The sequence below is a fragment of the Gavialis gangeticus genome, unplaced genomic scaffold, assembly GCF_001723915.1.
Source record: "Gavialis gangeticus isolate Ggan-Ray unplaced genomic scaffold, GavGan_comp1, whole genome shotgun sequence".
Classification (NCBI taxonomy): domain Eukaryota; kingdom Metazoa; phylum Chordata; order Crocodylia; family Gavialidae; genus Gavialis; species Gavialis gangeticus.
Window position 1 is genome coordinate 5,616,307 of NW_017729000.1, and position 26,442 is coordinate 5,642,748.

Genomic DNA, 26,442 nt, shown 5'->3' on the forward strand with positions numbered 1-26,442 from the left:
GTGCTGGTTCTTCCTCCCCAAGTGCAGCACCTTGCACTTGTCAGTGTTGAATCCCATCCTATTCTCCCTATAGTTAAAAGGGAAGAAAGAGCCAAGCTTGGGTCATCTCATTGAGGGTGCTCCTTCGTGGTGTTTGAAGAAGGCACCAGTCCCTCCTCATCTCTGAGGATCACTTTGAAGGTCTCCCATGCACCCCTGAAGCATCTTGTTTCCCCTGTCCCCCACCCCCTTCTTTGAGGAAGCACCCACTGGGGCCCATAGGCACTGCCACTGCCAGGCAGCTGTGAGAAGGACCAAGGAGGTGCTCACCCTTTCCTAGGGTTGATAGACCTAGAGTCTGGCAGGGCTCTGCAAGGGATGCAGCAAGTAGCAGGTCCCTGCAGGCATCACCTTCTCAGACTCCGGTTGAATCCTTGCTATGCTCAGCACTGCCAGCTTCCCCCTGGGCATCAGGTGCCCATTACCTGTTGAAGCTCCTGAAATCCAAGTTACTGAGGTTCTTGGGCGTTTCGGACAGCTGGCTCTTGCTATCCGCCTGGTAGTCTTTGCTGCTGAGGAACTCCTGCCAAGGGGAGTGGTAGGCCTTGGGGATGGCAGTGAAGTTGAACTTCTCGGGGGGCACTTCCTTCAGGGGGCCAGTGTAGCCTGTGTTTGTGAGGGAAGACAGCTGTCGTTACCATCAGAGGGGCCTGAGACATCGCCTTCCCCCTGCCCACCCTTCCTAAAGTCCCCAGCTGTAAAGGGAGACTGTGTTCTCTGTCCCATCCTGGCGGAGGCAGAGCTGGGTGAGCGGCAGAGCCGGTGAGGAAGCCATTATTGAGACAAATGACATGCACCTGTCATGGGCCTTGTTCTGTTCTCTCAGGGTTGAGTTTGCTCCAATACTGGACAATTCAGGTTGCTTTCTATGCAACTGGGAAATCTAGGGATAGGGCGTGGTGCTTCCCAGGCAGATCTGGAGGCTGGGAGCCTATTCCCCTCTACCAGCCAGGGGAATTGCATCACCTGCTGCCTCAATGGCCATAAACCAGGTCAGACCCAGAGCAAATAGATCCTGCCGTGCACCAGAGAACCCCGGGTGACAGGCAAGCCAGGTCTCCTCCACGGACAGGTAGGCCTTCCTGCCCGGGGGTTTGCTCCATGGTGGAGCGAGCATCTGCAGGCAGCACCTTACCTGGGGCCAGGTTGTCAGGGTTGAGGACTTTGCTCATCTGCAGGACCCTGCTGCTCTTCTTGGGCACTTGCGGCGGAGCCCCCTTGGCTGCTGGCGCAATGTGCAGCTCCGTGTGGTAGGTGCCAGTGCCCTCCATACTATTGGCAGCCTTGGGAGGGGAGAGAGCAAGGGGATATGGCTGCAGAGCGGCACTGGGGGGTCTGCTTAGTGTCCCCCACTCAGAGATGGGGGCACGACACCCTTGTCCTTCCCCCAGGTCCAAGCCATCTCCGCCCTCTCTGTTAGTGGGCATCACTCACCAACCATGCATTGGCTGCTCCCCCTGATGCGCTGTGCGAGCCGCTGGCCCCCATCCTGCCAGAACCCTGCAGAGGGCAAGGAGAAGGGTGTCAGGCATTGGGAGGGGCATTGTGCCCCCGCAAGACCCCCAGCCTTCGGCAGACAGCCTGAATGTCGGCAGCCCTAGTGCCCTCAAAGCCCAGTTTCCAGGCACTTTTGTGGCCATCCAGTGCATCGTCCTGGCATAGCCCTGCCCATCCTCAGGGCTCCCATGCCCTTGGCCACCAGCCCCCCCCACAGCTTCACACGACTTTCTTTTAGAGCATATGCTACAGGCAGCTGAGGGGGCTTCTTTTGGGCACTGGGATCCCTGTATCCAGCCCTCCAGAGCATCTCAGCCTAGCACTGCCTGCCTAGGAATGGGTTTTCTTGGTGACGGGGCAACTCACGCCTCTGTAGCCTCTGGGATGCTCCAGCACGAAGCGCTGCATCCGCTTTTGCCTCTCCTGATAGAGCCGGGAGCCCCTGTTGGTCTTCAGGGACAGCTCCTCCATCATCAGGTCCTGGGGGATGCTGACCTTCTTGCCCAGGTCCAGGTGTGGGGCTGAGGACACATGCACAGAGCAGGGCCATGAGCACCAGCTGAGCGTAGTGGTAGTGGTGGGGGGTCCCAAGTTCAAGGATGGAAGAGGGGGAGAGTGTGCTGGGTGGAGATGGGCCGCATTGCAGGAGGGGGGGCATGAGAGCACATCACGCATGTTCTGCCTTAGCTGTTCATTAGCTCGGACCACCTGAACAGGTGAGCCCAGAGGCCTGGCACCCCACTGGGCTGGGAGCAGACTCAGCCCCACACCCCGGGTCAGCCACCAAAGGGAGCAGCCCCCCAGAGACTGCTTGGTGACACCTCTTACCATCCCCTGGGCTCTCCCTCACGATCATGGCCTGCCTCTTCTGCTTTGGCTCCGAGATGGGTGTCGTCTGCCTGGCTGGAAAACAAGAGCGGAGCCCATTAGGGATGGTACTGGCTGTGGTTAGCCCCTCTGTCCCCCACACCCATCCTGTCCTGGACACAGGGCATCTAGGGGGCCTGGAGGCTGAGCCTGCTTCCTCCTGGGCTGCACCCCCATAGGTGTCTGTAACGGCTCCGACGCCCACCCGGCATCTCTGGCTGCCACTCCTCCTGGGCTGTGACTCTGCAGCAAGGCGCCCTGTTGTATATCGAGGCAGGGAGCTGCTTTCTGACCCGCCACACCCGCTCTGATGCCCCCTGAATGGCATGGTGGCATCAGCCTGGCCTCCAACTGCAAAGCTCAGGTACAAATCTCTGTGCCTTGATGTTGAACTGCTGCTTGGCTTCTTCCCAGCAGCCACACACCCCACAGGCTGGCATATCAGGAGGGGGGTTGCTTATGCCCAATTCAAGCATCCCACAAGATGCCTGCAGGGCTGGGAGCATAAGCAGCACCGGGGTCTTGCTGTCTACAGTCCCAGTGCTGCAGTGCTTGCACCATCGCAGCCCTCTGGCCTCTACAAGAGCACTGTCCTTCACCCATGCTCCGTGCGCCAGCCTCGGGCAAGCACCATCTAGGCACTTTGGACAGCAGAGCTTGTCGCCATCTCCTGCACGTGCCCGTACCCAGGCCACATGGCCTGCAGAAATGCTCCAGCCCCAGCCCCACTCAGCCCCCTGCCCTGTGCTGCCTGATCCCCCATAGCCAGGGCTTTGCCCTGTGCTGTCTTAATAGCTTGGTGCTATTTTAAGCCGCTGACCTAAGTGGCCTGGGCACCGCAACCTTGCTCCTGGGGGTTGGGGTGCAGTGATTGCAGCCAGGTTGGGTGCAATCACTGACTGGGGAGCCAGACCCCTGCTGCTGCCCATCAGCCCCCTGCCAGCTTTGACAGGGTGGAGCTGAGCAGGGGCTGGAGTTGCTGGGATGATGGGGGCTATTCCTCCTCCCATGCACCCCCTGCAGAGGACTTAAGGGGAGATCCTGGCTCCCCGCAGCCATGGCTGGAGGCATCTGGGGGGATTCTCCGGAGCTGCTGTCTGTGAGAGGCCTTGAGAGTCCCCAGACACCCCCAGCCCTTGCTGAAGCCCCCCATAGGTGTGACTGCCCCTGCTGGTGTCTCATCCACTTGCTCAGACATCACCCCCAGCCCTCAGCGAAAGGCCCCTCCTTGGGTCTGACCAGGACGGGCCAATCCTGGATGCCATTGACATGCCAGACTGTGTGGTGCCGTGTCCTGCAGGCTCCGGTCTCCAGCACCCCTGGCCCCCCGGGACTGTGCCAGGGGACTCAGTGCAGAAGAGAGCAACACCCCTGCTGCAGTCACCTACCTCACCAGGGAAGGAAGGGCGCGTTCCCACGGCAGTGCTGCACGGGACTCAGGCCTCGGCTCGGCTTGCACAAACCCCACTCAGCGGCTCTGTGGCCCCACACCTCAGCCCTCTCTATGCCACTCTTCCAAGCAGGACAGGAGTGGAGAGTCCAAGGGACTCGTCCCCGTTACAGCTCGGTCCTGCTATTTCTGTCTGGGAAAGGAGGCGGGGGCAGAGCAGGCACTTGGTGTGCCCTGAGGCTCTCAGCAGATGGTGCTTCAGCTCCCAAGACACGGGAGGTGTGTGCACAGGCACTCCAGTTCATGTACACATGCACACACCTGTGCATGCACTCACACCTGCACACACTACTGCATGCATTTACACACGCACACTCTCAATCCCTCTCTTTCTTCAGTGCACGCATTCTCACACACATGCCATGTGTGCATTTTCACATATACATGCACATCCAATCACCAGGGTATCTACACACATACCGATGTGTGCATTTACACATGCATGCACAGAGGCATGCATTTACACACACACACGCTGCATTTACATAACCCTCTAGACGTATGCCACGTACAGAGAAGCATGCAACATGCACATCACACATGCCTATATGCCCACACACTTGCCCACACACTGCAGAACCCAGTGTGATGGTGTTAAGGGGCAGCTCAGGTGGCACGTAGATGCTCTTTCTCTGTCACACCCACCCACCAGTCTGTGCCCAGACCAGCTCCACTTCCCCCCACCCCTCCATGCAGTGCAGGCAGGCAGAGACCCAATCACTGCTCCCACAGCCCTGGGCACTCCCAGCTCCTTGGCCAAGGTTGAATGTGGTGGCAATGCTGGACACGCATGAGGAGGCGTGTGCACACCAGACAGACAGGGTTAGCCCATGGCCTTGCTCTGGACTGGACCTGCATATGAGCTGAGGGCTGCCGTGGGGCTGTGCGGTGCCCCTGTGTGTGCCACGTCCTGGGGACCAGAGGATGGGATCATGACCCCAGATGCCTGGTGCTGGAGCTCTATTCCTGGGTGTCTAAGACCTGCCAGGGCCTGTCTTCCAGGGCATGACAGAGGCAATGCGCTGAGTACAGGGAAAATGAAGGGCACAAACTCCCAGGGATGAGACTGTGTGTGTGTGTGGGTGCATGTTCATGAGAGTCAGCCCAGAGTGAGTATGCATATGTGTGCGCGTGCATATGTGCAAGACTCAGCCCAGAGAAAGTGTACTTGTATGTGTGTGCGTGCACGTGCAAGACAGCCCAGTGTGTGTAGGTCTTGGTGCTAGTCATTCACCGCGGCTGCCCCCTGGTGGTGAGTCTTGGTCACTGCAGGGTCTGGGGCTGTTGGGCTCCGTCCACCACAACTAGCAGGCTGTGTTGTCCACTGCTCAGAGGCTCTTCCAAGCTCCTTGCTTCTGCCCAACCCGCCTTCAGCCGCCTCTGGTAAAGGTCATTACACAGCTCCCATTGCAGCCCATATCACTGCCTGAGGCCTCTCTCCTAGGGAGAGGGGAGGAAGAGCTACTGACAATACACCAGTCCCAAGAGAAGGCAGGGAGCTGGGTAAGGAAAGATCCCCCTAACACCCAAACGCTGAAGCCCAGGGACTTTCAGGTCCCCCCCTCCACAAGCTGCTGTGGCCCAAACTGAAATGCATTAAGCCCCAAAGACGTCTTCACTCCCCTGCCACTTTACCTTGTGCCAGTGACGCACTGCACTGCTGTGTGTGTGTCCATGTGTGTCTCTCCGGGCTCGCCAATATGCCCACCCCTGCAAGCTGATGCCCTAGGCAGGCTAGAAAGAGCACAAGCAGGCTGGGATAATGCCAGGTTTATTTCTGAGCTCAGTATACAATAGTGTGGCGACACGCAAGGCGGTGGCAGCCTGCTGCAAGCTGGGGGGCTTGCTGAGGTCCCCAAGAAGGAGCGCTCCCAGCAGGCCGGTCCCACAGGGACTCTGGGCAGCCTGGAAATGCTCCAGCCTCTGCAGAGCATCCCCAGTTGCATGGATCCCTGCCGGCAGCGTGTCCGAGCCATGTCCAAGCAGAACATGTGTGCGTACATGTATGTGCAGAGGGCAGCGTCGTGTGCCAAGCGGGCCTGTACCTGGAGAGGCTGGCGAGGGGTTTCTGCAGGAAGCACGGCTGCCAGGGGAGTTCCCTATGGTGCAGGGGCTAGTTTTACCCCTACCAGCATTCATGTTGACCCAGCACGGGGGCCAGGGCAGCACTGGTTGGCAGGAGGACAATGCCAGACCAGCCTTGGCATCAGTGGCTGCATGGCTCCTGTGTGACTATGCCCATGGCCCTGGAAAAAAGCACTGTCCTAGCCTCCTCATTCCCATGCCACCAGCAGGGTCGTGTGGCTTCTAGGCCCCCAGCTCCATTCCCTTCCCAAGTCCCAGCAACTCACCCCAGCTCCTGCTCCTGGACAGCAAAGCTCCCTCTGCCCTGAGGATCCATATTCACCCAGGACATTTCCAAGAAACCCAACCGCCCATGGAGCAGGGTCTGGGCCAGTATTCTGCCACCTTGCTGGTCGGCATGGGATGAAGAAGTGAACCTCCTCTCGCGTTTCTCCTGTTTTCTTCCTCTCTGACACTACAGGGAAAATACGGAAGGCAGCAAAGCCTTCTCCAGACCAGCGGGGTGGAAAGAGCGATTTCTTCCCCTTAAATAATTGTGCTTGGCTGGAAGCATTGGACCTGCGGTGCTCAAGGACTCGAGCAAGTCCCCCAACTCAGCTCCTGGGGGACCCACTGCGTCCCACCCCTATACGTGCATTTCCAGGGGATGAGGACACCCGGTGGGACCTGCTTTCCCTGCCTGTCACCCTGCACGGGTCACAACAGATACCAAGACATTGTATGTGATGCCCCTGCCTCTCACAAAGCCACGATGTCTTGCTTCACTAGCAGAGGCCTGGGGGTGTGGGGGTCCCAGGTGCAGCCTGGCTGGGTGCCAAGGGATGCATATGCATCCACTGGGATAGGTCTGGACCCAGGATGGCCTCAGTCTCCAGCAAGCCCTTGTGCTGTCCCTGGTGCCTGTGCAGCCAAGTCTGTGCCAGGGCAGCAGCTGGGGCTGGGAGGTCAGGAGGACGTGGCCCCTACCCCACAGGGGGCTGGGGAAGGCAGCGGACTCTGCACAGGTGAGGACAGAGCCGCCGGCACCCGGGATCTTGGTGGAGGGTCGCTGACTCCTGCCTTTAAAGGTTAGGGTGACAAAAATAGCCAGAGCTAAGGAGCATCTGATGTGCCCCGTGCTCCCTGCCAATCACACTGCGGGCTGCGAGCCACAAGAGCGAGGTGAGCTGGTGGGGGGGAAGGACACCCCCCGGGAATCCCCAAGGTGACTTCCTCTAGGGGCCTCATAGCTGGTCAGCTCCTCCGCCTCCCCTGCACCCTGGGCTCCTTCCCGGTGGTCTGCAAAGCCCCTGGAGTCCAGCGAGTGCAGATCAAGGGCAGCGGGGAGAGAGTGAGTCCTGTCTTGGCCAGGACCATGTCACCGAGAGGTCCAGCTCTTTCACCCTGCAGGGCACAGGATCCTCCGCTCCCAGCCACCCGGCCTCTCTTCCCTCCGCGTGGATTAGAGTCACTGGTGCCCAGAAGGGAGCTATGGCTCAAGGGGTCAGTGCATGCCCGGTGCAGCTACAGATCTCCCAGCCTCACCGGGGCTGGAGTGGGTGCCAGCTGGGGGAGCTGGCAGCAGCAGGATGGGGAGGGTGCAGTCCACATGCCCTATGCCCACATCACGGGGCCACCAGCATCTCTGGGACCACGTAGCTCTCCGCAGCAGTACGGGGAAGCCGCATCTCCGGAGCAGGTCGGGAGCGGAGCATGAGTCCTGCAGCTCCCGGGAGAGGCAGTGGGGCCGTCTTGACTTCAGCCCCCTCAGCTCTGTGCTCCAGGCACGCACCAGGCTCCCAGCCACCGGGGAAAGAGCCGGGCCCAGGGGGCCGGAGCACACAGCAGCCTTCATCAAGGGCACAGCCAGGCAGGGAGCCGGAAAGGTCGGGACCGGCAGGCTGCATTAGGCAGGGCAGTCTCAGCGCCCCTGGGGGCTGGTGCCTTCTCCCTGGGGTCTGCCAGGCACAAGCAAACCCAGCCTGGAGTTCTCCAGTCCCACTCAGGCTCAGCCACTATTGCTGGCTCCGATCAACATCCAGGAGAGCAAACCTCGTGCTGGGGCAGCTCTGTGGAGCCAGCAAAGTCCTAGGGCTGGCGGTTGTGAGCCAACAGGTCTGTCCTGCCTGGGGATGAGGTCTCTGCCTTGGTCGAAGCCTCCAGCGAGCAGCAGGCTGGGACAGAGGTGCTGAAAAGGTTCAGTTTGCTGGGTAGGGCCCCGCCGACCCCATTTCACCGCCTGGGCTCGGTGGCCAAGTCTCTGTGCTCTGCAGCTCCATCCTCCCCCGCCCTCCCCCAGCCTAGGAAGTGCAGGGAGCCTCAGAGGGCAAGCTCGCCCGCTTCAGCCGCAGGCTCCCGTTCCAGCCCCGCGGACAGATGTTGAAGCTGCGGATGCCAGGGGACTTGGCCCCGGAGTCTTCCGAGTCGAGGGAGACGTCAGAGTCCGTCGGCGAGCGCGAGGCGTAGGGTTTCGCAGGGGACCGCGTCCCCACCGGGGGGGTCTTGAAGAGCAGAGAGGAGGCAACGAGGCTCCCAGGGCTAGGGCAAGTGGAAGTGCTGGCTGGGAGCCCCCCGGCACTGTGGGGAGGCACGAAGACCCTGTGGCCATCCGTCCACGTGGCTTTGGGAGCTGGCAGGGAGTTTCCGTGGCTGCTGGATGCGCCAGCCCTGGCGCCGCGGGCTGCTCTCGGGGACTGAAGCGGGCTCCGTTCGGTTGGGGACCAGGCCCCCGGGGTCCCGGTGCTGCCCTGTCTGGGTCCCTCCAGCCTCAGGGATTGCAGCGGGCTCGGGCAGGGGCTGCCAGCACTCCTGGCGGGGGGCACAAAGGGCTGGATGCCCTCGGTGCCCGGCGCTTTGGGCGACGAGCTCTTCCTGCGGGCAGCATTGATGATGTTCCTGGCCAGGCGTGCTTGCATTTGCCGGCTGGCCTTGAGGTCGGGCTCCTGCCGCAGTGGGGACAGGGACCTGTCGCTCCAAGCCGGCGACATGGGGGGAGGCGGGGGGCTGGTGAGATGGCGGAGCTCGGCCAGGCTGTCCTCGGGCTCCGGTAGCAGGCTTGGGCTCAGCCAGCCGTCGAGGCTGCCCATGCGGGGCACCAACCGTGGCACACAGGTGGGGGAGGCGGGGAGGGAGCTGCGTCTGTCCTGCAGAGGGAAGGGAGAGTGCATTAGTGTCCCACAGCCCAAGGGAGGCCCATGCACGGCAGGGACAAGCAATGCCCATCCTGAGCTCGGCCATTGCCTCTCTCTCCCTCCCTCCCCCAGCACCTTCACAGTGTCCTCCATCTCCTCCAGCAGCCACAGGCTTTCCCCAGGACCTCCTGGCTCTGGCTGCCCAGCCTAGCAACGCTTCTGGACCCGAAACACACAGCCACAGGCCCAGCCAGCACGTGCCACCCTGACATGGACACCAGGGAGGGACCATGGGCTTGTAACCCCCCCACCCCATGGAGGGCCACGTGGGTTGTGAAGGGGCTCGTGCAAGGCCAGCGTGGGACCAGTCATGCTGTGCAGAGGCTCACAGGGCACCGTGCTGCTCATTCAGCAGTGGTGGGAAGCAGGCGCCAGGGCTTGGAGTGGTCCCTGCACCCTGCCAGTGGAGGGGTGTGCTGCCCTACCTGCCTCCTGCCCACGCTGGGAGATGCTGCAATGTCTCCTGAGCTGGTTTGAGATCTCCGAGGCAGAGGCAGCACTAGCCTCATGCAACCCTCCCTCGTGCTGAGATGCACAGCAAGCGGGAGAGTCTCCAGGCACTGCCCGTCCAGGGGAACTCCGGGAGCAGGCCCAGGCATGCTCGGCCTTCGCAGGCACCCACCCTGGCTTGGCAGCTGGCGCGTTGTGCGGCAGCGAGCTCAGGAATACGCCCGACGGGAGCTCTCTGCAGCAGCCGGCACCAGGGAGCGGCCTTGGCTGCCCCCTCAGCAGCTGCTGCCTGGAGAGCCGGGCAGTGACTGCTGGGCGCCTGGCTGGGCGTGTGTGGGCCCGGGCACTCTGGGCATCTACCCGGTGTCAGCCCACAGTTGTGGCAAGGGTTTCAACCCAGTCCCATCCATGCTCATTTGTTCCTGCCACCTGCACGGTCCAAAAGCAGAACCATGTATTGGTGCCCAGGACCCCAGGCTGAGCTGCGTGGGGGAAAGCTCATGACACTGCAGGAGCTGGAGCAGGGCAAAACACAGCCCAGAGCAGTCGCTGCCCTGTATCCCAGAACAGGACCACGCGGGGCCAAACCTGGCCAACCAGGCTGTCCCCGCATGCCAGCCCTGTTTTATTTGGCACCCAGGCAGCTCAGTTGGAGGGCATGGACCCACAGCGAGGGCCACCTGATGGCACAAGGCCGAGCCCGTCTTGGGGGGAACCTGATAGTCGGGATAATCCCTTTGCAAAGTACGCCTGGGAAATAGCACCCGGAAAAGCAAGTTGTCACCAGAGTGGGTGTGTACGAGATAGATAGATAGACAGACAGATAGGATGGTGGTGGCTGGGAGATGGGCTCAACACTCGTGCTGTTTTGGTAACCCTTGCCAGGGCCTTCGGGGGAGCAGAGTAGGCTCCTTCCAGGCCATGCAAAGTCCATCTCAAAGTCTCTCCCGCCCAGCCCTACTGCCTGGGGTGGCAGGTGGAGGGGGGAAGGGGCAGGTCAGCCCCTGGAGCAAAGACCAGCTTCGTTCTGCATGGGCACAGCGCTCACCACACCAGGCCCCGGCTGCAAGCTGCTCTCGCAGCACCGGGAAGGATGCGGCCTGGCCTGTTTGTGCTGCTGGAGGAGCCCGGAGAGGAAAGCACAGAGACAGAGTGGAAGTGGCAGAGGAGTGTATTATGGAGCAGGGAAGTTACAGCACCATCACAGAAAAGGTGGCCTAGGAGACCTTTGCCTGCTTCCTGCCGGGGGTTACTGCTGTTTCCATCAGGTTTCCAATCCACAGGCCAGGCAGGGAAAGCCCCAGCCTCCCCTCCACCTGCTTCGTCTCTCTGGGATCTCTGAGTGTTGGGATATCCCGCAGGTCACTCCCAGGCCCTCTCCAGGAAGAGCCGCCAGCCAACGCATCCCCAACTAGAGCCGTGATCTAACTAGGAAATGAGATCTGCCCAGGTGCTGCCACCCCGTCTAGCTGGCAAGCATCTCTGGGGCACCACTCTGGCCAGCCAGCCTCGGGGCCAGCTCCCCCATGCGGGGCTGCAACCTGAGCTCGGTGGGGACTTGCATCCCACCTCAGGGGAAGGTCCCAGGACCCCTGCACTCATGGCTGGGGCCTCAGGACATGGAGAGCAGGCTCCTAATGTCTCCTGCCAGCCAGGCTGTGAGCAGAATGGGTCATGGAGAAGCCCACATGCATCATGCCCTTGCCCCCTTTGCTCCCTGCACTAGCACCATCAAGCCCTCACCCCAATGGAGGGGCAAAAGGGGAACGAGCATCCTCCCCTCCACACCGTGCCTCTCACAAATCCCCAGCCCAGCTCCCAGGGGACACAGCCGGATGGGGCCCAGACCCCGGCCGTCTGTCCATACTCTGCCTATGCGCATGCCCACAGCCCCTGGCCTGCAAAGCTCCCGCCGGGGGCACCTGCGTGACAGCAGCACAATCCCGCCCCATGCTCCTACATGTCCTTTCTCGGCTCAGTGGTTCCCAATTACAGGGCGAGCAAAGCAGGCCTGGTAATTACCGTGTGCGGCAGCACATCCTCACTTTGCCCCCTTCTGCCATGCGTCCCCGACACTGATTTACTGCCAGCCATTGTCTGGCCCCAGGAGCGCTGAGAGTGGCAGGACGGGGAGGCAGCTGAGCTGGCCGGATCTCAGGGACACAAAAGAGAGCAGACAGCCACCTTCGGGCGAGCTGGTGGCTGGACCCACACGCAGCCGTTTCACGGGCAACTTGCCTTACCGAGCCTGGCTGAGCCTTACGGAGCTGGGCACCGAGGGGCTATGAAGTGCAAGGGGGCCGTTTCACAGGCTGTCTTTCCCTCAGCCTGCTGCTTTTACGGGACGGCCCTTGGCCTCTGTCTTACCCTGGATGGTTTATTAGCAGCCAGCCAGTGCCAGCCCAGCCTGACACACCTTGCAACGGTGCTTTCCTGCTGAGTGTGAATAGCTCCCGCCAGCAGCAAGAGAGATCCCCGCAACCTAGCACCTGAAGCTGAGAAGTGTGGTAGTCCACGTGTGAGCGGAGATGTTTTCAGACCTGAAGCCAAGGGCCAGGCCCCCGTCTCTGCTCCTGAGCTAACGGCATATCAGAAATCAAAAAGCCTGGCTTTTTAGCCCTGTGAGGGGTCAAAAAGGACCTGCCTGAGCTGTGGGAATGAACTTTCTTTTCTTCCAGTGCAACTCTCTTTTTTCCACACGAATGTTTTCTGCAGAAAATGCAGAGGGGAGTTGGAGTTGGGGTTTTTCCCCCCACCTTTTTCTATGACTTTCCTGTTTGCGACAGGGCACAATGACACCAGCTCTGCCCACCCACTTCCACCCTCTCCACTGATGGGAACCAGTGGGGCTCAGCTGGGACTGGGTGGCAGGGCACAGCCTGTATTTAAAGCAGACACCTTGGTGTGGATTTGGGTTCCTGGTCATAGGCACCCAAGCTGGCATATCTTGCTCTAAACGCGTGCATTATAATGGCAGGTGGCAACTGCCCCAAAAGGTGGTCAGCTGAGGGGAAGCAGGGGCAGCCACCTTCACCCTAGATCTGAAGCCTCCCAGGTCCTCGCTGAGGTGTGGGAGACCCATTGCAAACAAATACTACGGCTCTGTGTCCCTGGGGCCGGTGGGCACAGGCTCACCCCACGGCTGCTGTGCCATCCTCATCGAGGAGGCAGGTTCGCTCACCAGTCCATCCCACCTGGCTAGTAACACAAGTCTGCAAAGCCACCCAACCTGCCGGCAAAGATGGCCAAGACCTGGGAAGGGGGTATGCAGTGGGTGAGTGATTCCCTTCCCACTCCCCAGCCAGGACACAAGCCCCTAAATCTCACCAAGAACGAGGAGCCAACACTACTCTGGGCAAACACCAGCGTGGGTAGATGCTAGGAAGTTCCCTTCCTTTCCCTACAGCCCTGTTGCCATCACCTGTGCCTGCAGCTCTCCCTTGACTTTGGATGGTGTAACCTAGTCCACAGCACAGAAGAAAATGAGGCAGAAACAGCAGAAAAAGAAAGGAGACAGAGATGACTATTAGGGGAAGGACAAGGCCCCCATCCCAGAGGCTCTTTGGTAGCGTGCGGGGGGGCTTTGAAAGTCAGTGGAGCAGAAAGGATGCGGGCGCGCGGCAGTCACAGAGCGCGGAGAGGATGCGGAGAACGCTTTGCAGAGCAGAGGTGGAAACTCAGGTGAGGAAGAAAGGTTGAGCCAGAAGTTGGGAGCTCCAGAAAGTTTCCAAGTGAGAGAGAAGAGAAGGCATCAGAGTCCCTGCTGCCTCCGCGACCGATCTTCACGTGTGTTGGCTCGGGTTATCGTTACACCCCGGTGTCGTGCTGCATCCACACGCCGCTTTCCTCTCCCTCCGGAGCCAGGTCTGCAAGAGCACCCGGGGCCGGCTAGCCCGGCACCACAAGCATCGCGGCTCCCCCTCCAGGGGCTTTACACTACACTGCATCTCACTTCCAAAGCAGGGCCCTGCACTGGATGCAGTCCAGACCCTACTCCTCCGGCTGAGCACAACATTGTCAGGCGGAGAGCGCTCCACCCGGCGGACAGCGGAGGCCTGGCTACACAAGAGCACGCTATTGGCATTCAAACCCTCCAAGCTATTTACGTGGTCGTTGCTGCTTTGTTTCACTTTGCTTAGTTTTTCGCATATCAATCACCAAGGAGAGGTGATCTTGGCTGGGTCGGACAATCCTAGATCACCCCCTGCTAACGCCGTTACTTGAAGTAAAACGAAGGCTTCCACACCTGGGCTTCAATCCCTGCGCTCCGGGTGGAGTACGACGGTCTAGGAGCTTGGAAGACTCCTCTGGCTGCTGGCAACAGCACCCGGGATGGGGAAGCCACAGGGACTTCCCGGGGGGCTCCGGCACTTGCTCTGATGTCTTGGGTCATGGGGACAGTCCCAGTGGTGGCAGAAAAAGGACGGGACGCGGGTCTGCTCGAAGTTGACAGGGCTGGCGGGTGCAGAACAGGGGAGGGGGGCAAGGGAGCGGTCGGGCAGGAGGTTTGTCTTGTGTACGCCTGCGGGTCAGGCGGCATGGGTTTTGGCGGCGGTGCCCCTCGCGGCAAAGACCTCAGGGGGTCTTTAGAGGGCGAAAGGATGAACAAGGATGGCTGGAGCTGATACGGCTGCTGCTTGGAGATCTCCAGCTCCCTCTGGGCAATCTCGCTCTCTGTCACGCAGCCGCTGTACAAGGAGGCCGGCGGCGTCTTGGCAGGGCGGGAGGGACTCTTGACCGCGTGTCTGGAGACCATGGGCGACACGGGCATGCTGGGGTCGTACTTCCACGAAGGAGGCAGCGACATGGTGGGCGACGGCGACCTGGCGGCGTGAGGGTGGGTGGGGGACTCAATGACGTACTTCTCCATCCGCGACTGCCTCCGGGCAAACAGCTCAGCCCCTTTTCCCTTGGCTTCCGTGAGGGTTTGGGTAGGCTTTATCTTAGGTTTCGGCTGGATCCTTGGGGACCTCAGGCATGAAGACCAGGCTGGGGGATTGTCAGCAGGGGCCAAGTAAGGCCCGGCTTTGGGTGCATTTTCATGCAAGAAGTTGGAGGCTTCGGCCCCGAGGGCAAAGGGCTCTTCCTCCGGGGCTGGCTCTCCGTGATCCTTCTGCTTCTTCCTGCTGTCTGCGTTCTGCACTAAATTCAGCAGATCCGGGTTGGGGCCCAGCTTGGGCTTCTCCACAAAGGTGAACATGGATTTTTTATTCCCCCGCCGGGTTATGGACTCCTCCAGGACCCCCATTTTAGGCACGGGTACCGATTTGCTTTCCACGCTCCTCGGGCTTTGTATAAGGAGCGGCTTCTGCTCCGGGCTAGGATACAAGGCTGAATAGGCCGGCGGTGACCAGACTCTTGTCACTGGAGGAGGGCTGGACAAGGTCTCGGTGTAGGTGGGCGGCTCAGGGAGGTCCACCACGGGCGGTTTCTCGGCCGGTTGACTTGGCACAGCGGAGGACTGCGTCCCAAAGGGCCTGGCCGTCCTGTTCTTCACCGGCTTGGGTTTGGCCAGGGTGAGGTGCACCTCGCAGTACTGCCTTTTGGGCGCCCCGTTCTGCTCCTTGCTGACCCCCGGGACCATTGTCTCTTGGCTGGCAGCAGGCACGGCGTCCTCTTTCTCGGGCGCCGGCATGGGCGGCTCAGTGCCGAGAACCTCTCCGTTCTTCTCCTTGTCGACGACGGGTGCATTGTGCATCTCCGCAAGAACCGCCGGGCTCTGTGCCATTTCTTTGCGGCCATCCGGCGTGCTCTTCTCGTGGACGGTCGCTGGTGCATGCTGGCCACCGTCAGGTTCGTGCACCCCATTGGTGGCTGCCATCTCTGTGGTCTCCTTTAAGTAGACGCTTAGAGGGACCAGGGGAACATCCTCGCCGGGAGACCCCTCGAGGGATGGCAGCGTGCTGGCCTGAGAGGGCATCTCCTCCCCATTCCCAGGAGAGGACCGTGGTTTTTCTAAAGGAGCGTTGTCCTCGTAGGCCTCCATTGTGTCTCTGCGTGCCGGCAGCCCAGGATACTTGGCGCGGCGTGACCCTCCCAGCTCACGGCTGCCTTCTGCCGGCCGGCTCAAGCTCAGCTCTGTCCCATGGTGCGGGGTCCCGCACGGCAGGGCCCGGGGCCCGTCTCGCACAGCCGCTTGCTGCCTGCTGCTGCCGAGGCTTTCGGAGGTGAACTCGTTTACCCGCTGCTTGCGCCGGTGGAAGAGCAGCACGCCTTTGGAGTTGGAGCAGGGCGGGGTGGTGAGCTGGGCTGCGATCCTCTGGCTCCGGGCTTTGGCCTCCTTCAGCTCCTTCTCCGAGAGGCTGGCGCTCCGGGAGAGATCTGCAAGGACAAGACGGGGAGAGTGGTGTCACCCAGGAGGCAACAAGGAGCCCAAAGGAGATACAGACCCATTTCTCTCTGCTCACTTACTTCTCGACCCACTCTCTCACACACACACCCCCTTTTTGCTCAAGGGTTACAGAAAAAAATCCAAACACTGAATCCCTGTCCCGACCCCTGTGATTTCCCACGAGCTCTATATGCCCTCCACCCTCCTTGTGCTTTTGGGATGAAACGTGCTTCTCCAGGACACGCTGGGGTTGCCCTTCAGGGACAGTACATGGAGGGCAAGTGGAAGATGATGGAATTGCATCTGTGCAATGTGGGGAAGCTGAAGGCATCCTTTAAAGCTGGGGGTACTGCTAGGATGCAGATAAACTTGCTTGACAGCATTACAACCAGCGTGACGCTCAACCAGGACTTTGCCCTCCAGCCTGCTGCAGGAGGGAAGTCTCTATGCCAGGTGTGTGCTGCTCCCTAGACAACAGGAACCTCCTTCCCGCGTACGAAGGCCCATGGTAGCGACAGATGCCGAGCAGGGCTGGTGCGGAGAAGCAAAGGGGCTGGGAGGCTTTTCCACGTTGTGTTGGCTTGGAGAGGCAATGGGCACCAGAACCAAAGCAGCATTTCAGGGGTGCTTTCCAGCGTCTCCACCCCCAGCTCCTTTGAAGTCCAAACTCCTGCAAAAACGGCTCTTACACATTCCCGTGGCATGTCCCCATTTGCCCACAGGTAACCAAAAGTTGGGATTGGGGCCCTCAGTTACTACAACAATTATCTGAGCCTTTTCCAGACTGAGAAAGGTCTGATCCGGGCAATGGGTAAAAGTTTCCTCCACCCGTTTTCTCGTCTCTGTGATACCAGTGAGCTGCCGGGAGCTAGCATCTGACTGCAAGAGGAGGAGAGGGGGAAAGTGCTTTTGCTATCAACTCAGCATCTCCGGAGGCCAGAGGGAGCGCCTGGATGTCTCCCACGTGCCTGGATCGGGGGCGTTATGTGTAAGCCAAACACATGGGCATGGCAGCCTGTCGAGGCCTGAAGAGCCGGCTGCATGCATCCCAGCTTCCCCACGGCCTCATCTCCTTGGAGGAGAGGGAACAGTCCCGGGCCCTTCGCTCCTGCCACCGATGCCCAACAAGACCCCAGCAAAGGCAAGCCCCAGGGAGCCGATGTCCTTCCTGAACACCTCTCCTTCGCCTGGGTGGGGATTTCGGCCGAGCCGTGTGCTGTGCTGGCAGTGACTGTATCAGAAAGGAATTTATCAAACGGTTTCAGGTTGCAGCTCCTCGGTTTCAGCCGCGCTGCTCAGATCCGGACGCAGGCCAGCTCGGCGCTGCCTCCGAAGTCCTGCCACCTTCCCCTTAGCTGCGATCAGCCGTGATTAAGGTGGGCCCGTGAACTCTCCTGCAAGCTGAACACGGCCGGGCAGCACCCAAAGAGAGCCCAGCTGGACAGGGCCCATCTCATTGAGGGGCCTTGTTGCAAAGTGACACAAGATGGCAGCATCCCATAGGAAAGCCACGCACCTCTTGACCCATCCGGCAGCCGGGGGGAGCGGTGATTCAACCACACTCACCCCCTGGCTTCCTGGAAAAGCACCCGCGCATCCTCCCACAATTGCAACTGGAGGCACGCCAGCGGCCAGCTCCCGCACCCAGCAGAAGCCAGGCCAGGCCAGCGCAGAAGCCACGAGCGATGTACAAAAGGATGTGGAACGGTACAGCCCGCATTTTCTCCGTGTGAGCCATTTCCTCTGAGCGGCTTTGCTGAAGCTCCCGTGACTCCACGCACCGAGGGAGAGGAAGCCTCAGAAACAAAGAATGGTAGTAAAAAGTTTACGGCCGAGCGGATGGCGGTAGCTCGCTGCACAGTCTGTCTGGCCAGCAGCTGGGCTCCGCTCCTGGTCCCTGGCCCAGAGCGGCACTGAAGCCGCCGGAGCTGGGATTCCTGCGCACGGGTCCCTGCAACAAGGGGTTTCCAGCCAAACTGGGCAGCTGTTCTGGAAACCCGGTCGAACAAAAGGATGGCCTCACCCTCGCTGAGCTGGCTCCCACGCCCGTCAGGGACAGGCACCAGCCACCACTAAGCCAGTGCACACCACACTGCACCCTCCAGCAGCCCAGAAAAGCCCCCATCCCCCCCAGCCTAGCAAAAGAGATGCAGCAGGACGGGCCCGTTTGAGCCGGAGACTCCACGAGTGCTCAGGTGAGGGCAGGGGCCATTCCTCCCTGCCCACACACATGCAGCATTGGGGGACGCAGAAGTAAGCAAGGTGCAATGAACACTGACCCTCCTCCCTGCTTAGCCTTAGGAGCAGTGACAGCCACGGCAGAGCCAGCGCTAGTAATTGCAGAGCGTGGCAGCCATGGGAGGCTGGAGATGCAAACAGCCCGGCTGGATCCACGGAGGAAGCTGGTGGAGATCCCGGGTGCTGCAGACAGCACTTGGGGTGAGACAGGCAAGCCTGGCAGCTGCAGGGCACAGCGATTTGTTGTCTGCTTCTCAGCCATGGGCACCGGCTGCTGGGCAAGGGGCCTGCCCCACCTGGCAGCTCCAGTGAGGCGTTGCAGGTTGGGGGACTCCTCGGAGAGTCTTGCAGGCTAAAGCTGGACCCCACCAAGGGTTCACGCGTGCAACTCATCGATTCTCTGCCTCCCCTTGAACCTCGCTCCCCTCCCAGCCTGCACGGCCAAGCAGGGCCTGGCAGCACCGGCGGGCCGAGACGGGTGACCTCCGATACGTGCACCTTTAGGAGGATCAGCCTCCAGAAGCTGCTGCCTGGGGCTGGCAGGTCTGCCCCACACCGATCCCCGCTCTTCTGAGCGCACCTGGCGGTAACTCCCGTTCGCTTCATGTGTTTCTCATTTTCTTGACTTCTGCGCTGCTTGGGATCTTTCCAGGATATTTTAAGTAGCACTTCAGCCCCTTAAGCCGACCAGCAAAGAAAAAGGCCGAGCTGCGCAGCGCGAGCCCTCCCAGCTCGCCGGAGGCAAGGAGACAGAAGGAGCCGACCCGGGAAAGCTGCCCTGAGTTGAGAGTTTCCTCTCCCACCCCCTAGCCTCAGCCAAATGCAGCACAAGCTGGCGGCGGAGAGTCAGGGAATCATCGAAAATGAGGGTTGAAAGCGGACCTCCAGAGGGCACATCCAGTGCAACCCCCTGCTCCAAGCAGGACCAGCCCCAGCTACATCATCCCAGCTAAAGCTTTGTCTACCTGGGTCTTAAACACCTCCAAGGATGGAGTCCCACAGTGCAGATGTGCACCGAGGCCTTGTTTACCGGCATAACTATCTCGAAGCCCCAGTCTTGAGCTGCATGGTTGTGGCACGGAGGAGCACGGCAGCAAGGGCATGGGAACACCTGGCCCCAGCCCCCAGGGAGCTGCACTCAGGGGATGCCACTCACTGGCACATTATCTAGGAGGGAGCCCAAAGCCGTGTGCCAGCAGCCAGGGCTGGGCTGTGCCGGGTGGCTCCCCCACACCCTCCCCAGCCACTGGAGCATGCATCTATCTGCTCTTTGCTAAGGGCCAGACCCTCACACCCCTGCTCACTGCACTGCACAAATACCACCCTGGGCCTGGCAGTGCCACCGTGACACACATGGCAGATACTAGAGCCAGCAGGCTGCCAGCAAAGTGCGTAAAGCCATTAATAATCCCAGGCAGACAGACCCGCGTGGTCACTCTTGTCCCATAAGCCACAGAGCTCTGCCAGCTTGTCTCCAGTCCCACTGTCAGCTGGGCCAGCTTGTCTCCAGTTCCACCATCAGCCAGCCCTCTCCAAAGCCACTGCCAAGCCTTCCTGCTGCATCAGCTGCTTCAGGCCTGCCTCGTGCCCTGGATTCTCACCTCCCCGCGGGCACAGCCGGGTGGGCGCCAAGGCTGGCATGCTGCAGCTGGGCCTGGGGACGGGGATCACGCACCCACTGAGCTTTGCATGTGTCCCAGTTGTAGGGCTCCCATGCCCAGAGGATGCATTTCCAGAGAGGAGGTGTGAAACCCTGCTGTATGGGGCAGATGCAAATTTCCTCCCCGTCCTAGGGAGGTCAACTCACCACTGGCACAAGACAATGGATGCAGCTGCAGGGAGCTGAATGGGATGCCACCCCCTCACAACGAAACCCTGAGCTCTGGGGCCATCGGCTTCCTCTGTCAGTAGGGGCATGGCCCTCTACCTGGGGTCTTCCGAGCAAATATTAACCGTTTCCGGAAGCAGGAGGCTGGCTGCCGCAGTGGCAGGTTCGGGTGTGATGCCTGGTGTTGTTAGGGTTGGTTGTAGTTTTACGAAGAGGTATCGGATGGTGATAGCCGCCGGCTAAGAACCTGAACCTAGATGTAACCATGGCAGGGGCATTTGCTCACACGTGAGTGTGCATGGTGGTGACAGTGCACACCCCCTGGCACACTCAGGCCGGAGCCGCTCTCTTCCTGTCACTGGCAAACCCTGCAGGACTTGTTTGCAGCCCGCCGACCGAGAAGCTTGGCCCGCACTGGACTAGCACGCGTGAGGTGGGCAGATGGCCGTGAACACCCTGCCACTTCCACACAGCTCTGCTGCGGCTGCAACTTTCCACCAGCTCGGATATAAATGGAAACTCTCAGCATCGCTTCCTTCGCAGACTCCCCATCGTATGGAGACTACAGCCTGCTTCCTTTGGCTCCAGTGTCGACACACGTGCAAGCTCACACCCTCCATGCACGCATTCGCACACACACGCCCCTCCAGGCACAGGCACATCCCTCCAGGCACACACACATTCACACATGCACACACACCCCTTCAGGCACACACACATCTCTCCATGCACACACCCTCTAGGCACAGACACATCCCTCCGTGCACACACACATTCACACAAATGCACACACACCCCTTCAGGCACACACACATCTCTCCATGCACATAGACCTATGCATGTGCACACACAGACACACCCCTCCGTGCACACCCCCCCCTCCAGACACACACACATCCCTCCACTCACACGCACATGCACACCCCCCTCCAGGCGCACACACATCCCTCCATGCACACACACACATCCCTCCATGTACACACACATTCACACATGCACACACCCCTCCAGACACACACACATCCCTCCATGCACACACATATACACGCACACTCACCAATACAGAAAATCCTGTGCTCCCCTCCACATCCCAGAAGCTCACGCCTCCTGCATCAGCACACCTCCCCATACACGTGGCCACACACATGCACCAGTGCCCAACCTCCTGCACCCTACCCCTTGCACCACACAACCTTGGCCCTCCGACACACCCCCCCAGCACAGTGCACCTCCTCTTCCACTGCCCTCCGCACACACCAGCTCTCCCCTCCTACACCCCTCCACTCCCCCCCAACAGGGCCTTGGCAGCACACCCTTTATCACAGGCAGAGGAAGACTTCGGGAGCAGCGCATCTAACACCAGGCCCCTTGCGGCCCATGGGCAGGGGGCACATCCCCTCTCAAGCACCGCTGCAGATCCCCCAACCTCAAGCAAGGGGCCCTCTGCAAACATGCCCTCGCCCCGTTGCATGGGCCTGTTCTGTCCCCTCTTCCCCGTCCCAGGCACGGCCCAGGCCCCTAGCCCCGAAGCGCCATGGCTGCCCGCTCCCCAGTGTCTATTCATTCCCCAGATGGATTCAGGCCATCGTGGCCTTGCAGAAACGGCAATGGGCAAGACCCAAAGCGCTGGCTCCGAGGCAGCGTGCAGCCACCCACCTTCCGCTATTAATTCATGGATGTGTCTGACTCCGTTCCTAAGGAAATGATCTCTCTGCCAAGGGAAGGGCTGAATCATATGGCCCCTTCTCTCCCCGCTGCCAGGGAACGGAGAGGAGGAGGCCGTGTTACTTCAGCACATGGAAAGGGCTCTGGCCCAGAGAGGCAGGTAGACGAGGCGCAGCCAGCTCCGGAGGCTTTAGCAAACGCGCCGCGCGGACAAGCCCCATCACGCACCGTGGCAGCCCTGCCGCAGCCGCCCCCCTGCACATCTCTCCAGCTGAAACGCTTCTGTTTTGACAGGATGCAAATTCCTTCCCCGTCTCAGAAAGGATTTAGCCGGCTCTTCATTAGCAGCTCCACTTCCCTCGTACTATGCTGTGCATCTGTCTGGCCTGCCCTCGGGGGTGCATCCCTGACGTGCGCAGACAGCAGCTGGGGCTAGGGAGGCAGAATGGGTCCAGCCCAGGTGCCCCTTGCTCAGGCCCAGGAGCCTCGAACGGGGCCAGCGAGGGTCTCTGGAGGCGTCGACGGGACGGGCAGCAGCGATTCAGGCTGTGCAAGGGGGGCGAGGAAGAAAGAACAAAGGGAAAGGCCAGCAGGCTCTTCTCCTGCAGACGCCGAGGATGCACGGACACGGGAGTGCAAGGCCTTACTTGTCTGTTTAGAGGCAACCTTTGCACTGGCTTTGCTTCGGCAGCCACACAAAGGGCAACAGCGATGTGTCCCCATCCCATCCGAGAGGTCGACGCTGGCTGGAGAGGAGCCTGGGCTCCGCTCTCGGCCAAGCCGCCCTCCCCGTGTTTATCTCTGACAGCGGAGGAAGAAATACGGTGCTGGAATGCCGGAGCCGCGGAGAAACCAGCCGCAGGCTCCAGATGTTTCACACTCACGTCAGCCCGCTCCAGACGCGGCCAAGGTTTCCTGCGGCCAAGGCTGCCGGAGAAGCGCAGCTCTCAGCGGAGCCATTTTGGAGACTCTCCTCCTCGCTACTGTCTTTTAATAGCAACCAAGGGGGCCTTTCGAGCTGCATGGATGCCTCGTTCTTGGCGGGTGAAGCTCTCCTCGGCTTAGCGGCCTGCTAGGCTCTGAAATCTTGCATCTCCCATGTGCAAACGTGCCGGTCGTGAATGCGTGTGTGCCTGTTGTGAGCACGCGTGCCCCGCTGTCTGTCCTCCGCTGCACGGCTAACGGAGCGTCACTGATTCATGCCCCCTGTGTGGTCTGGGACAAGCCTCCAACACGGGCATTTAGAGACACGGCCGCTGATCCAGCAGTGTCTTCAGCCTCGAGCATCCAGCGTTGGCCTCTCACCCCCATCACCCAATAGTCCCCGTTGTCCTTAGACTGGCTGCTCTGCTCTGCCAGGCATGCCAACGTGGCGCCCGACTAGCCACTCCAGACCCTTTTGGCATGGTTGGTGGCTCTCGGGCACGCACCTCCCCGCACATGCCCCGGCACACACGCTCCGCCTGCACGCGCCACCGGCCCCAGGCCGCGCTCCAGGAGGGGATCAGGCTGTCGTGCCACGGCACCCTGCTTTCCATCACCTGCGGAGCAGAGGCGAGGGCCTTTCCTTCACCTGCTCCCTCCCCTCCCTGCCTCCAGGCTGCACGGGAATGTGGTTCTCTAACCTGCCACGACACCTCCTCCGAAGGGGCGGAGGAGGGACATGCTCTCTCTGCCCCCCAGGGACGAGCACCTCTAATCCGGAGCCGGCACCGCTGCCAACCCCTGCAGCCAAGCGTGCTCTTCCTCAAGAGCCGTGCGCCCCCGCACCCTGCCTCGCCGCAACCGCCCTCTCCTCCGCGCCTCCTCCCTCCATCCCTGCCCTGCTCCCGAGGCCCGGCAGAGCGCACAAAGTCCAACACGGCACCGGGAGACGGTCCAGGGGTGGGGGGTTTGGGGAGAGGAGAAGGAAAATGGGAAAGGCTGAGGGGGCCAGCCAAGTGCTGGAAAGCCGGGGTGAAGCTTGCAGAGGAATAGACTGGTACAAAACAGAGGGTTTACCACGCTCTAAATATGCTTTCGCTATAAATATATGTATGCTATATGCTTTAGCCCATTGGCACAAGGTTGGCAAATGCTTTGGCAGCTCCAAACATGACCCTGCTTCTTTTCATAGTTTCATAGTTTTGTCCCACATGTGCCTCTTTGCCCGCTGATCTTCCACGCATCCACCTGTGCAACAACTCTGCCATGCTCAACATCCTCGCAGAAGGAGCCCACCCTTCTCCCAACAGCATATTCATAAAAAGGGGGTTAAAAAAAACTAGCACTATTTGGGGGGGGTGGGGGGAGAAATCATGGGTGCTGGATCCATGGCAGTGATTGTTGCAGGGTGGGGGAGTTATTTCCAGCAGAAGGCTGCAGCGGGCATGTGTAAAAGGGTCACCCAAGAAAAGGCCATGGCCACTTCATGTCCATTAGCGATCCAGAGAAAGTTAGCAGAGAAGAGAGAGATGTTGCTTTGAGGCTTCAGAAATACTTTGATCCCTTTTGATACAACCATGTAGCTCTAGGCGAAATCCAGGCACCGAACACCGGACTGACAGCTCTGTAGCATGGGAGAGCTGGGCTGAAATCGGTTGCAGACAGAGGTGAAATGCGGTGCTTTTCGCACGGCGGGCAACGGGCACATACGCGCTCTGCGCCGCTTTGTCCTGTGATGGGGAGACTTCTCTGGAAAGGGTCTGAAGAGATCCCAACCCCTGTTGCTCTTTATCCTGTGACTTATCCTTGGATTCACCCCTCAGCTGAGCTACGGACGGAGCAGCCCCTTCCAGGGCTTGGCAACACCCCTGCTGAGTCAGCTGCGAGGGTCAGTGGAGACCATTGCAGTATGCTCCTCTCCTAGCCAGGGAATAGTTTCTGGAGCTGCCGGGAACAGGACAGAACACCTCCTGGCAGCTTTGTGCATGCAGCCCCACTGGCCATCTCCGTTTGCTTGGATTTCCATCACGATAAAGAGGAGTTTGCAATGGAAATGCTGCCGGACGCCGGGGTCAAGCTGCTGGGTGCCACTGGGATAGAAGCGCCCGTCGCTAACTAGCTCCTTAGCTTTCCAAATGCCATGGGCCGGCGTGGCTTCCAGCTGCGTTCCCAGCTTAGCAGCCTTTAACCGAGCTGTCAAAGTCGACCTTTGGGCCAACAAGGACACAGCCCTCTCTCCACTGTCGGGACCAACGAGGGTGATGAACAGTGTTTTTGTCGCTCCCCCCATCCCAGCCAACCAGAAAACAAAATTCCTCCCTGCTCAACTTTCCTAGTGGTGGAGGGATCCAGTTGCAAAGGGCTGTGACAGAGGGAAAGCAGCTGAAATGAAGCCGGCGAAGACACGGGTGACTGACAGGCATGAAACAAAGGCTGCAGTTGGCTGCGGTGTGACCCGCTGGGCTTGGACCGGGGGCTTACATGGGATCCAGGCTCCCCCTGCATCAATTCCCTGGGGGAATGTATCATTGCCCAACAAGAACGACTTCCTGACCTCCCCAACATCCATGGGAGCTTTGCTGTTGACTTCCAAGGGGCCAGGGTACCAACCCAGGAGCTTAAGCCTTTTCTCAGAGATAACCCCCCCTCTGAAGTCAATAGGAAAACTCCTGCTGACAGCATGGAGGCCTGGATTTTACTCAGGGACACTTCCTTTTGCTTGCTGCTATGGCTGTCAAATCTGGGATAGCTCAAATCCAACCTTGTGGTCAGAGGTCTCTGCAGCTAAGGATTGCACCTTGAGCTCAAGGGTGCTGTGGGTCCATGGGACAGGACAGAGCAGACCAGGGCAGCGAGGAGGACGGGGAGTGACCTGGGTGGCTGTGCCTCTTGCAAGCTGTGGAGGGCAGGTTGCATTGCATCGGCACTGGGCACCGATGGAAAAGCCCTTGTATTGAGCCTCTCCATGCTGGGAGCTCTCCACAGCAGCCCCGCAAGGGTAATGGGCTGGAAGAGAAAACATAAAATCCCAAACCCAAGCCGCGGCAGGAGCTTTTTTAACTGTTTGATTTCGCATTGCCTCCCGCAGCCTGCTACCGACCTGAGACCTCTTACACAAGCCCCGCAGCTCGCTAGGAAGATGTCTACAAGCGCCGTGGTACGTGGAAGATCTCGGGAGACGGCACGGCACGGAGCAAACAAACCCGTCGTGTGCAACAGTGGGGACAGGGCATGACGCAGGCTCCAGAGGCAGCGCTTCAACATGAGGAGCCAGTGGAGACGCGGTCTCCACCGTCACAATGGAGCAGCAGCTGGCAGCCCATTGCACAGAGGCTCTGGTCACCTCCATGCAAGGTAATACAGTCAGAAACGTGTCCTGGGAGAGAGTGGGGGATACAAAAGGGACCAGAAAGCCCCATGCAATAAATCAGGATGCTGTTCTTCCCCACAAAAATGCCTTGGGGATCTCACGCCCTGTTTGCCCTCCGGCGGGTGCTATGGGGGTCCCAGGGAATAGATGTCCTGTGCCCCTGCCCTGGCAGATTTATGCCAGCCCGCTGCCAGACAGTGCCAAGCACCTGGATTTCATTCAGGAAACAACACGGCTGTATCAGGTGTGAGGAGCTGCTTTGTGCGGGCTGGCTCTATTATGCCAGGAGCGTTACCTACCGAGGCTCGGGGATCCTGTGACACAGCCGGGTGGACTGAGTCAGCTCCCCAGCAGATGTGCTGGAGGGAGCACGCCGTGTCGCCCACGCCGGCTGCCAGGCAAGTCGGCGTGGATGCACTCCCCGTGCAACGGGATGGAGCGCAGTCTCGGCAGGGATCTTAATCAGTGACAAAAACACGCAGCCACCCAAACCCTCAAGAAAGCCGGGGGGGGGGGGGGGGGGGGGGG

General features: G+C 60.2%; 2 protein-coding genes across 3 annotated transcripts in view; both read right to left on the minus strand.

The window, feature by feature from the left end:
- The window catches only part of MYOZ3 (myozenin 3), an 8,872-nt gene extending 4,909 nt beyond the window's left edge, over positions 1 to 3,963 (minus strand). Inside the window, exons 1-6 of the mRNA XM_019506127.1 lie at positions 3,792 to 3,963; positions 2,365 to 2,439; positions 1,903 to 2,057; positions 1,474 to 1,539; positions 1,175 to 1,322; positions 465 to 645 (exon numbers count right to left, since the gene is read on the minus strand). Of these exons, the coding sequence (XP_019361672.1) occupies positions 465 to 645; positions 1,175 to 1,322; positions 1,474 to 1,539; positions 1,903 to 2,057; positions 2,365 to 2,392 (578 nt within the window). The 5' untranslated portion in view covers positions 2,393 to 2,439; positions 3,792 to 3,963. The remainder of the gene's footprint in view (positions 1 to 464; positions 646 to 1,174; positions 1,323 to 1,473; positions 1,540 to 1,902; positions 2,058 to 2,364; positions 2,440 to 3,791) is intronic.
- A 1,645-nt stretch (positions 3,964 to 5,608) lies between these two features.
- SYNPO (synaptopodin) overlaps positions 5,609 to 26,442 on the minus strand; it is a 28,245-nt gene continuing 7,411 nt past the window's right edge. Inside the window, exons 1-3 of one of the 2 annotated variants that reach the window (XM_019506130.1) lie at positions 21,612 to 22,211; positions 13,805 to 15,879; positions 5,609 to 9,060 (exon numbers count right to left, since the gene is read on the minus strand). In XM_019506130.1, coding sequence (XP_019361675.1) covers positions 8,218 to 9,060; positions 13,805 to 15,879; positions 21,612 to 21,690 — 2,997 coding nt within the window. In that variant the 5' untranslated portion in view covers positions 21,691 to 22,211 and the 3' untranslated portion in view covers positions 5,609 to 8,217. Of the gene's footprint in view, positions 9,061 to 13,804; positions 15,880 to 21,611; positions 22,212 to 26,442 lie in introns of those variants that run through there. The other variant, XM_019506129.1, reaches the window with a different exon arrangement.